The sequence below is a fragment of the Citrus sinensis genome, chromosome 5 (assembly GCF_022201045.2).
Source record: "Citrus sinensis cultivar Valencia sweet orange chromosome 5, DVS_A1.0, whole genome shotgun sequence".
Taxonomy (NCBI): domain Eukaryota; kingdom Viridiplantae; phylum Streptophyta; class Magnoliopsida; order Sapindales; family Rutaceae; genus Citrus; species Citrus sinensis.
The window spans coordinates 25,991,578-26,003,620 of NC_068560.1; the positions used below are offsets into that span (position 1 = coordinate 25,991,578).

General features: G+C 44.3%; 1 protein-coding gene across 1 annotated transcript in view; it reads right to left on the reverse strand.

Annotated features, from left to right (window-relative positions):
• Nucleotides 1-11,699, reverse strand: part of LOC107175373 (probable disease resistance protein At4g27220) — a 44,413-nt gene extending 32,714 nt beyond the window's left edge. The window contains exon 1 of the mRNA XM_052442896.1: nucleotides 10,714-11,699. Coding sequence (XP_052298856.1) covers nucleotides 10,714-11,325 — 612 coding nt within the window. The 5' untranslated portion in view covers nucleotides 11,326-11,699. The remainder of the gene's footprint in view (nucleotides 1-10,713) is intronic.
• Nucleotides 11,700-12,043: the final 344 nt, after the last annotated feature.

Here is a 12,043-nt window from a genome sequence, read left to right on the forward strand (position 1 = left end):
TTGGACTCTCTGTAAATAAAGAGAAAAACACATTGAAGGTGCAGTTTTCACATAATTAAATTGCACAAATTAGCCTCTATTTTAACCAGTTAATGCTAAAGAACACAAAAATCCTTCAATTCTCTTTGCAAACAATTAATTTTATTTGTTATTTCCTTTTCGCTATGTCGGGTCTAACAACTAATCCTCAACATAACAATACAGGAGAGTAGTTATGTTTTAAAAAGACGTACCAATATGATTTAACGAAAATTTCAACATAAATAAAACATATTTAGTCAGCATAAAAATCAAATCAAAACATCCCAAATTGTATAGATTTTACCTTGCCACTATCTTTCGTATCTTCCTCCTTTTGGTTCTCCTCGCTGAACGTCTCATTCTCTTTTTCTTTCTCTGCCTAATTAGATTTAAAATGAATCTATCAAAAATTTGATGTGTACTTTATATATATCTGTTATTGAATCAGTAACTTTCAGAAAAAATCAACATCTCACGGTGAATGAATACGTACCTTGTTTTTAAGATATAGGTATTGAATGGTTGTATTAAGGTCGTGATCCAAAGTCTGACATCCTTCATCACCAAACTCTTTAAGTTCTACTTTGCGTAACTTGGGTGTGCTTAATTCTCCTCCTGAAAAAACCTTCATATTGGGGCAATCTTCCACTACTAATCTTTCCAGAGATGGGAATTTGAAGTTGCAATTATTGCCAGAGAAGAAACTTGTCAGACTTTCTAAATCCAAGAGCAGCAGTTCTTTCAATTCGCTGAAAACAACTTCATCTTTTGCTGCATAATTCTCTCCCTCGTCATCGTCGTTTGCCACTATTTCTGTTATCATCTTGCATTCACCTATCTTGATTCGTCTCAGTCGCACCAGACTCTTTGCTATCGAGGATGTTAATACGTTTATCATTCCATCGCAACGACATACCATCAAACACGTTAGAGTCTGAAACGATGTCGAGGGTGGCACAATGCAATATCACCAATATTTCCAAATTGCTCGTGTTGGAGGACTCTTGTTTCGAAATCTGCTTCAGATCACGACACTCATCTATTCCTTTTATCATTGCCGTCATCCCGTTTTCAACCTCTTCGAATGAATCATCCCAAATATAATCGTGTTGATGCGAGATTCTGGTTCTCCTCGTTCTACGACCAGGGTCTCTGCTCGATCAACTTCACCACGACCAGGATCTCTCCTCGTAAAACTTCTTCTCCAGAGGTTCCTGCGCACACAGACAGGTCAGAGTACGCCGGTTGTTTTCCCGGCGCAAACCCTCCGACGCTCAAGTCAGATATGAAGGTTCGGGGAACGCTTGCCACAAATCTTATGGCTGTTAGGTTGTTTTCTCTCTTTTCTTAGTTCAAATAGCAAAAAGTCTAACCCTTTTACCTTTGTTGGCTACCTTTTTATAGGCTTCCTCTGAGTCCCGACCTTCCGCAGTTTACGCCCGTTATTCTCCCCACCTTCGGATGTGGATTCCCCATTTCCGTAGTCGTGGGTGGTTGCGTGGCCTTCGTGCCTAGATTCTCGGGCTGGAGAGCGTGCCTCGCCAACTGTTGTTGACCGGGTCTCCTCGAATAAACCCTTAGCAAGAATACAGCAGGAATGGATTTATGCTTCTTACAGGAGATTGGACTCGCGGCTGACGTGCTCGTGGATGAGCAGGGTATTTCTGCTCCTGCTCCCCAGGATACCAGGCTCTTACGGGACACACCGGTTCGCAGAACTCCGCCATCAGATATCTGCTCATCATGCCTGGTCTCGTCGATGTATTTCTCCCAAACACCGGTCCCCCAGTTTCTGGTGTTGGGTAATGTAGTGGACCAGCAGTAGAAACTCGACAGTACTTGCTCGCGTGGGATTGGAAAAGGCTGCCAAGAGTCGTGTCGCATTTAATTGCGGATGAGCTGATGTGGCAGAGATCCACCCCTCCATTTGAATTTCAAACCGACGGTTACGAGACCCTCGAGATTTGATGCTGTTAGATGCTGGCTATCCAAGAGTTTTTCTTCGAATAAGATAACCCAAAACCTCTCGAAGGGAAATTAGCCATTTCCACCGTCTCTGTCCTTGTCTCTCCGGCGAAGAAGTTTCGGCATAAAAGCCCCCCATCCTTGCCTTTCTCCGACTGAAACAGTACTTCAGGTATTACTTCTTTCTCCTCGGTCTCGGATAGTTTGTAGATAACTTCTTTTTTCTTTGCTTTGCTTGGGGTAGTAGTTGGTGGTGGTGTTTTGGTTATTACTTAGGGAATGTCGAAGGGTAAGGAGAAAGTCATTGAGATTGGTGACGACGAACTAGGTTTCTTGCCTAGTCTGCTCGCTGATTCTGCTTTTGACCCCGGGGTCCCCTTAGAACCCACTAGGTCTAGTGTCGGGACTAGTGCTAGGAGGATGTCCCCCCAAACAACCTCCACGAGCGGAAGTAGCGGTGAGGAGGGACCTTCTGGCTCGGAAGACACCCTAAGTGAGGATCAAGGAGACGACTCTGGTGAGGGATCTTCACCGGGAACACCGCGACCAGAAGGGCGTAGTACAGTAGGAGGTAGAGCCTTGTCGCGGAATTATGCTATTGATTACATGACTTGCGCGACCACATTCAACGAGCTGGATGACCTCCGGCTCAGGTATCATATTCCTGGTGAGGTACTCCTTAGGATCCCAGGAAAAAGAGATAGTCCTAGCAGGCCTCCTAGGGGATATGTTACCCTGTTTTTGGAGAATTTTAGGCACGGGCTGAGGTGTCCCTTGCAACCCTACTTTGCCCGGATTCTTAACGGGCTAAATCTTACTCCTGGTCAGCTGAACCCCAACGGGTGGAGAGTGCTCTCTGGTCTGTTCATACTGTGGGACAAATGTTGCCAAAGCGAGCCCACGGTCGACGAGGTGAAGCACCTGTACCAGCTGAAAAGCAGCCCCAAAGACGCCGGCTGGTACTACTTCCAATCAAGTGCCAAGAACAGGAAACCCATAACCGATCTTCCTACTGGTGGTGGTGGGAATTGGAAGAGGAAGTTCTTTTTCGCAGGGGGTCCCTGGGGTCAAGTTGCGCAAGTTGATGGGAAGGACTTCCACGTCCCACCCCGTTTCGTGGTCCCAGGTTGCCTGCTCGTATTAGATGTCTTGTCTCCCTTGTTGTTGGCACTTTACTGGTTTGTCTCTAATCAAACGTTTGTTTGTGTTGCAGGTTCTTGGGGTGTCCACTTCCCGCTCAAACCTGACCAACTCAAAAGGGTCGAGGCCGTATTGGTTAATTCCTGCCCGAGTCGAGAGCTGTTAACCACCTACAACTTGCTCGAGTCTCGTTTGGTGCCCCCTGGCCATAAGATGGAGGACGCAGTGATTGGAGCTCTGACCAGGAAACGTTCTCGGCCTCCAACAACCAAGCGGGACCAGAACAAAGATGCTCCTGCTACGAAGCGAAAGAACATCGTGCAGCAGGTTCCTCCCTTGCAGGCTCTTCCTCCTACTCCTGCTAAAGTCGGGGAATCTAGTGGAGCAGCCACTGATCCTGCTTCCTCTTCTCCACCTGTCGCACTTCGGTCTCGCTTACCTAACAGCCGAGCAGAACACTTGGTCCCCTATCTCAATGAGTTGTCTAAACTCGTGAGCAAGAAGGACATGGAGGACTTTGACGGTTGTACCTTGGGTGAGCTGGTGGGAGCCATGCAGTATAGTGCTTTCCACCTCAGCTGCATGACCACCTATTACAAGGCTAAGGTTGGCCGCTACGACCGGAAAATGAAGGAAGACATTCAATCGGCGACGATCAGAGCTGACGTTGCCGAGAGGAAAGCAGTGGAGCTGAATGTTGAGAACCTCAAGCTGATAGAGCAAGAATCTCTTGCTCAAGCAAAAACCATTACCCTCGAGGAAGAGCTGACCAAGGTCAAGGAGGATCTTCAAAGGCAGAAAGCTGCGTACGAGGCTCAGCTCGAATCTCTCCGCGATTCCCAGCGAGCTCAGGTTGAGAGTTTGGAGAAGAAGGCTGACAACCAGTACGACCAGGGGCTTCGGCATTCTTATCGTTGCATCATGGCCATCCTCAGGAAGCAGCACCCTGACCTGAAGATGGACGACCTTGCAGCTGGTGTCGCCCAACATATGGACGACCTTGCAGCTGGTGTCGCCCAACATATGGACGAGGAGGTTGCAAAGGAAGATGCCGAAGGGTTGGAGCCTATCATAATTGAGAAAAACTCCCTTCCTCGTGCCACTCATGTTGATGTGGGTGAGGCGAGCACCCCCCGGACGCGACTGGTGATACTCCCCCAGCGCCTGAGGTGGACCAACCGACTGAGGCTGCTCGGCTTACGGACCCACCGTCCTCTTAGTCTATTTCTTGTATTGTAATGAACAACGTTTGGAAATTATCTGCTTTGTTAATTACTAACAAATTAATACATATGTTTTTTATTCACTTTCCTGCGTTGTAATCATGAGTGATTTTTCCTTTCGAGAATCTGCTCGTCTGCGTCTGGTCGAGCAGGTTCTGTCTTGGCATATGGTTTTGCCACATGCCTTAGAAAAGTCTTCAGTGCTTGGGATTCTGCTCGCTTTCTCGCAGTCGAGCAAACCCTGGCACGCTTGGCTTCTGGTTTCGCCATAAACAGGCTTTAAGACTTAGCGAGCCTTCGCATGCCCTACAAAATATTCCGATGCTTGGGGATTCTGCTCACCTTCGCCGGGTCAAGCAGATCCTGGCACGCGTGGCTTCTGTCTCGCCATAAATCAGGCTTTGAGACTTGGTGAGCCTTTGCATGCCTTAGAAATTTATCTCGAATGCTTTCGAGTCTGCTGGCCTTCGCGTGGTCGAGCAGATCCTGGCACGCTTGGCTTCTGTCTCGCCATAACACAGGCTTTGAGACTCGGTGAGCCTTTGCATGCCTTGGAGGATATCTAGAATGCTTTGGAGTCTGCTCGCCTTCGCGTGGTCGAGCAGATCCTGGCACGCTTGGCTTCTGTCTCGCCATAACACAGGCTTTGAGACTTGGTGAGCCTTTGCATGCCTTGGAGGATATCTCGAATGCTTTGGAGTCTGCTCGCCTTCGCGTGGTCGAGCAGATCCTGGCACGCTTGGCTTCTGTCTCGCCATAACACAAGCTTTGAGACTTGGTGAGCCTTTGCATGCCTTGAAGGATATCTCGAATGCTTTGGAGTCTGCTCGCCTTCGCGTGGTCGAGCAGATCCTGGCACGCTTGGCTTCTGTCTCGCCATAACACAGGCTTTGAGACTTGGTGAGCCTTTGCATGCCTTCGGTAATTTCTTCAAAGCTTGGGATTCTGCTTGCCTTCTTGTGGCCGAGCAGATCCTGGCATGCTTGGCTTCTGTCTCGCCATAAAACAGGATTTGAGACTTGGCGAGCCTTTGCATGCCTTAGGTAATTTCTTCACAGCTGGGGATTCTGCTAGCCTTCTCGTGGCCGAGCAGATCCTGGCATTCTTGGCTTCTGTCTCGCCATAAACAGGCTTTGAGACTTGACGAGCCTTTGCATGCCTTAGATGATTTCTTCAAAGCTTGGGATTCTGCTAGCCTTCTCGTGGCTTAGTGACTTCTTCGATGCTTGGGGATTCTGCTCGCCTTCACGTGGCTGAGCAGATCCTGGCATGCTTGGCTTCTGTCTCGCCATAAACAGACTTTGAGACTTGGCGAGCCTTTGCATGCCTTAGGTAATTTTTTCGATTCCCAGTGACTGAATTTCCTTGACATTCTATCAAATGCAGGATTCAACTTACATGGAATTGTTTTTTCATAAAATATAAAAATAAAAGATAAAGAGCACGAGCAGAAATTGCTTTAAAATGTGAACAAGTCTTACTGGAAGTATTTTCGGAGGTGTGCTGCGTTCCATGGGCGTTTCACCTCGTGGCCGTCCGTGCGAACCAGCTTGTAAGCTTCGGGTCCTACCATCTGCTTGACTCTATATGACCCTTCTTGTTTTCTACTCAGGTATCGAGGGATGTTATCTTCATTGCTTCCCTTGCTGCCGAGGAGTAGCAGCTTCTTGCGATCCTCTAGTCTCCTCGTACCACTCCAACTATCCCATTTACCCGGTACTTCAGAGCCAGATAGTGGTTGGACAGCACTGTTTCCTCTGCATTCGCCACCCCGTCGTCCTCGTCAAAAATCTGCCTTGCCGGGGACTGCTCTTCCTCTCTATGGAATTCTCCCCGCAGGGGTATGTTACCTCTCTCACCACCAAGTCTCCCGGTGGTTTGACTTCTCCTCGTACTACCGGGATCTGGTGCCACTCCACCTCCTCTCACCCTTTCTTCCTGGGTTACCCTTCGTTCGCTCCGCAGCTCATGCAGAATGGTTGTCAAGGACTCCATCTGCTTTTCCATCCGTTCCATCCGGTTGAACATGGCTTTTTCCCGTGCTTCACTGGCTATCTCCCTCAGTGTCACGGAATCGTTAAGCCTCATATCACCCCCTTGTGCACTACTTCCTCCTGCCTCCATTGCTTTTCAGTTACTTCGCCTCACTTCTTGCTATCAACAGAAGCTTTTTGCTCAGGTCCCCACAGACTGCGCCAAAATGTTGATGCGAGATTATGGTTCTCCTCGTTCTACGACCAGGGTCTCTGCTCGATCAACTTCACCACGACCAGGATCTCTCCTCGTAAAGCTTCTTCTCCAGAGGTTCCTGCGCACACAGACAGGTCAGAGTACGCCGATTGTTTTCCCGGCGCAAACCCTCCGACGCTCAAGTCAGATATGAAGGTTCGGGGAACGCTTGCCACAAATCTTATGGCTGTTAGGTTGTTTTCTCTCTTTTCTTAGTTCAAATAGCAAAAAGTCTAACCCTTTTACCTTTGTTGGCTACCTTTTTATAGGCTTCCTCTAAGTCCCGACCTTCCGCAGTTTACGCCCGTTATTCTCCCCACCTTCGGATGTGGATTCCCCATTTCCGTAGTCGTGGGTGGTTGCGTGGCCTTCATGCCTAGATTCTCGGGCTGGAGAGCGTGCCTCGCCAACTGTCGTTGACCGGGTCTCCTCGAATAAACCCTTAGCAAGAATACAGCAGGAATGGATTTATGCTTCTTACAGGAGATTGGACTCGCGGCTGACGTGCTTGTGGATGAGCAGGGTATTTATGCTCCTGCTCCCCAGGATACCAGGCTCTTGCGGGACACACCGGTTCGCAGAACTCCGCCATCAGATATCACCAATATTTCCAAATTGCTCGTGTTGGAGGACTCTTGTTTCGAAATCTGCTTCAGATCACGACACTCATCTATTCCTTTTATCATTGCCGTCATCCCGTTTTCAACCTCTTCGAATGAATCATCCCAAATATATTCGTCTCCTCCTAGAAGGACAAGAATTTTGACGGTGTGAAATTGCAGGAGGAAATCGTCAAGTGACAAAATAGGAGTTGACTCATCAAGCCAGACATCGAGACATTTAAGTTTGCAAAGCAAGTATTCTGGAAATAGGCGTATGTGCTTTTCGTCAACAATCAAATATTCCAAATTGGGGAACATCTGGGTGATCACAATCACAAAAAAAGCAAGATGAATGTTAGAGTAAATACAAAGCATTCCAATGATGAATATTTATCATTTTTGAATACGGTAATGTGTATTTTCTTTCATTCTCTCTCCCTAACGCTTGTCCGTAGACAGATTTTTAAATTATAATAGATTTGCGTGCAATCTAAAATTGCATTTAAACTTCCAATCAATCCGTTTATTTGGTTTGAATTGAAAATCTTAAAAATTTCTTTTTTTAAAAAAAATGGATCTTTTAACTTTTTTTCCTCAAAAGCAAAAATGAACAAATAACTTGAATTTAAAAAGTTTAATAATATAGTAAGAAGCTGGTATTTCATTAATATTCATCCAACCCAATGGAATATATTCACTAGTGTACAAGAAAGGATTTTATTGGCATAAAATTTAATAGGATGAGATTTCTTCATTTGAGTTTTGTTCATCTCTCTCTATATATTTTTATGAATATTATTTATGTTAACACGAGATGACCAATTTCTTCTTCAACATCAAAATTGATAATCATTTTGTATGTAACAATATTAATTGTTAAGGCATACTAATCTAAAATAGCTCCTAAAAATTATCTGGGAATTAACTGTGGCTTGAAAAACTCTAGATCTTATTAGAATTTTCTTTGTTTGGGTAATCAAATGCACTCTCTCTTTCGTGTATTAAGTAAACATATAGACATAAAATAAAAAGTAGAGGAAGACGAAAAACTCAGATAATTAAGAGAAAACAATTCAACTAGAATTAAAAAAAAAAAAAGTTTGTTTGCTAACATTTTGTTAAACTGATTTATGTTTATGAGGATATTATGAAGTGTAAATTAATAGACTGATTTATACAACTAACGTTTTTGTTACTAAAAGACGAAGTGATGAGGACGATGGTGACAATAAAACTCTAAACTCCGAAACTATAATTACTTTTAAGCACGTAAGAATTGAACTATAATTACAAAAGTCTTGCACGTACCTTTTTGGTGGACGCATGAATAGTGCTTTTAAATTTCACATGGGGACATCCCCTTATTGTTAATTGTTCCAGTGATGGAAATTCAAAATGCAGATCTCCCGTGCAGAAGCTTGTAAGCTGCGGAAGAGAACGAAGTTCGAGTGTCCTTAATTGAGAGAGTTCAATCACTTGCGTGTTACTATTGCTGGATTCATCTCTTGTCTCGGCAGCAAAAATCACTTCCAAATTCTGGCATCCAGTCACTTCAATGGACTGAAGTTGTTGAAGGCCTCTGTCAATCACCAATGGAAATACATTTTTCAATTTATCGCACCTTCCCACACTTATGCTCTTTAATTTGCAAAAAGACTGCCGAGAGTGGACCACGACATATTTTCTCAAGGTTACTCAAATCTTGCAGAAATAATGACTCCAAGAGGGGGAATGCAGTCGTCGGAGCTGTTACTCTATCCACTGTGTCGACAACACATAAAAGGTTGCTATTTTCTACGACCTCGAGATGCTTCAGCTGTGGAAAACCTTCTCCGTCTGATCCATAAATAACACTCTTCATGTCCAGCGATCCGCCTAAACGTAGGTCTTCAATACCCTTCAATTGCATGATATGCCCCCCGTTCAAGCAAATGTTGGCACCACTGGCGAGCATCAGTCGGAATATTCTACAAGTCCCATAAGATGGGCCACCCGACCACCGCTGATCTCCTATCAATATTCTGTACCTTTGCAGCATTTTGAAGAACGACAAGTCTGTTGGTAGTCTTTTCATCTTGGATTAGTATTTCTAAAGAGGTCAATTTAGATAAATTATTCAACTCATGAAGGCCGGCATTTCTTCTTTCACCGTCGTCTCCTTCAACCTTCCCCCACTCAATGGAACTCTCACCAACATATAGTTCTTCTAATCGGGATAAGCTCCATAAGACATTTGGGGGAATAACTCGCAGTCGGTAACATCGGCGCAAATTCAACAACCTCAATTGAGTCAGCTGGCCTATCTCTCCAACCAGTTCCTCCATATCAGAACCTCGAAGTGTAAGGATAACTAATTTCTTTAGGTCTCCAATAATAGCCATGTCTCCTAGTTCACAATAATCCAGAGACAATGTTTGAAGGTTTTGTAAGAGACCAAGCGATGAAGGCAATGCCGACAAATGCATCTTAGAGAAATCTAAAACTCTAAGTTCTGTCATCCCGGTAAAAATGTTATCTGGAATTCTCAAAGAAGGATCATTGCGAATATGAAAGTATTTAAGCTGCGGACACTCGAACCCTTTAGGAAGCTCACTAATATTACTATTCTTTAAGGAGATTGCGGTGCAAACCTCCAGTGTATCCTTGTCTGGCCAGCTGGTCAGCGGAACAACCTCATTTTCCACCGCAAACACATGTTGGTCTCTTGATGCAATATATATGGCTACATCACGAACAACATCATGCATTGAAAACCTTTCACTTGAACAACCATCAAGCAACAAACAAGAGTTCTTGAGTTTATCAACCAATGTATGTGCTCTATCCCGTGCCTCTTCCAACGTGTTGATGTTTTGAAACAGACCCAAGCCCATGCCATAATAAAGCACGTCGTTAACGGAACAGATGAACGTGTACCCTATTAGCAAAAACGTTTTCCTGAGTTCCTCACCTTCTAGCTGATAATAACTCAACTCGATAGTTGAATAGGCGGCCTCCGCTTCTGTCTCAGAGAATCTTCTCAAAAAAGGCCCTTTTAATTGTCGTAAAGCATTCCTCCATTCATACAGACGCTTATTTTTCAATGCCTTCGCTACGGGTACAATGGCAATGGGCAAACCAGCACATTCCTTGGCTACCTCTGTCGCTACAGATTACAGTTCACCATTTTCTGTGCAATCACCTGTCATCTTTTTGAAAAGACTCCAAGATTCTTTTTCATTCAGAACATCAACAAAAAAATTTTGTTGACAACCCATCTTACAAGACAACACATCTGGACTTCTTGCTGTCAGCAGAACTTTACATCCGCCGTTATCATCTGCCAATGGAATTCCAATGGCCTCCAAATCAAGACTCCCCCAAATATCATCCAAAATTATCAGGATCTTCGACTCTTTATTCAATCGTTCAAGCAGCCTCCCTGCTCTTACAGTTTCATGACTCTGTTCAGCCAATTCCAAGCCTATCTTCTCTGTGATTTCTCCATGTATTTCTTTTATTTGCGGTGTTTGGGAAACACATGAAGAAATGACCTTCTCAAAGAGATTATTTTCCTTGGCCTGCCTGCCAACTTCCTTCACCAGCGTTGTCTTTCCAATGCCACCCATCCCGTACACCCCAATCATGTTGAAGTTACGGTTGCTGAGCGCGTCTAGTATCTCCTTCAAGGTGGACTTTCTCGATTCAAAGTGCATGAAACCCTGGGTAGTCTTAAGCCATGTCTCCTCTGGAATTGCACGTAAAGAAACACTGTCGAAGCTCCCTTTTTCACGGAGTCCAACAATAGCATTCGCCTCTCTTTCTGCTTTCTTGCTAAGCTGGTACCGAGCCTTCAAATTAGGGCACAACCCCTTGAAACACCGGTTGTTTGACTTATCTTTGTCTTCAATGTGTTCTCCGACTTCATTGATGACCTTGCTCACGCTATTCAGCCACTCCTCAACGTGCCGTTGAATTCTGTCACCTTTAATTCTGGAATCATTGACCTTGTGCTGCACACTCTCTCTAGCAAATTTTAGCTGGTCAACTTCATTATTCAGCTTCTCGAAGTTGGCCTTGTAGCTGCAGCAGTAAGTAAATGGATGAACAATGGGAGCAACCAAGTACTCTGCAACTTTTTCCCCAATGGAGAGAAAAAATTCCATAATGTCTCTTTTTTTAAATTTTTTTTACCGGGGAAAGAACAGGGAAAGCAAAACTAATAAAAACGGACAAATGGACAAACGGGCAACTGGGGAAGAAAACAAAAGAACTGAAAAACAAAAGCAGAGTGTTTAGAAGATCAAAGGCTGAAAAAACAAAAGCAAGTACAAATGCAAAGAGTGGATTTAATCGGCTGGGAAGATGGAAATAAGAAGTTGTCTGAGTAATATTGATCAACTGGTTTTAACGCAGGATGAGGGAAAGGAGCGATAATTCTAGAGATAGAACAAGAGCGGAGTTTGTCTCTGCGAAGACGAATTGAAAAGCGATTGCAATGAAATGTAAAGAAAAGCTTTCGGGGAATAAAGTTAGTGAGTGGAAGCGACTAATTTGGATGAGAAGCATCTATAAGCACGGGTAGCGAGACAACAATTTACTCAAAGTGGAGTAAAACGATAGGAGAATAGGTGATGATAATGAAACATTTGGAATTAGTATCTTCATAATTTATATGCTTTAATGCAGAATCAGCAGCTTTATAGCATCTCATTCCACCAAAAACACAAGATAAAAGGCAAGCAATAATAGTCCAATAACTTGATACTTTAAAAAATATATATATTAGTTATAAGAAGTTCCATGATAATACATATTGTCATTTTCAAGCACAATTTTTTTTTTCCTCTCCTCTCAGTAATGACAGTAATCTAATAAACAAAG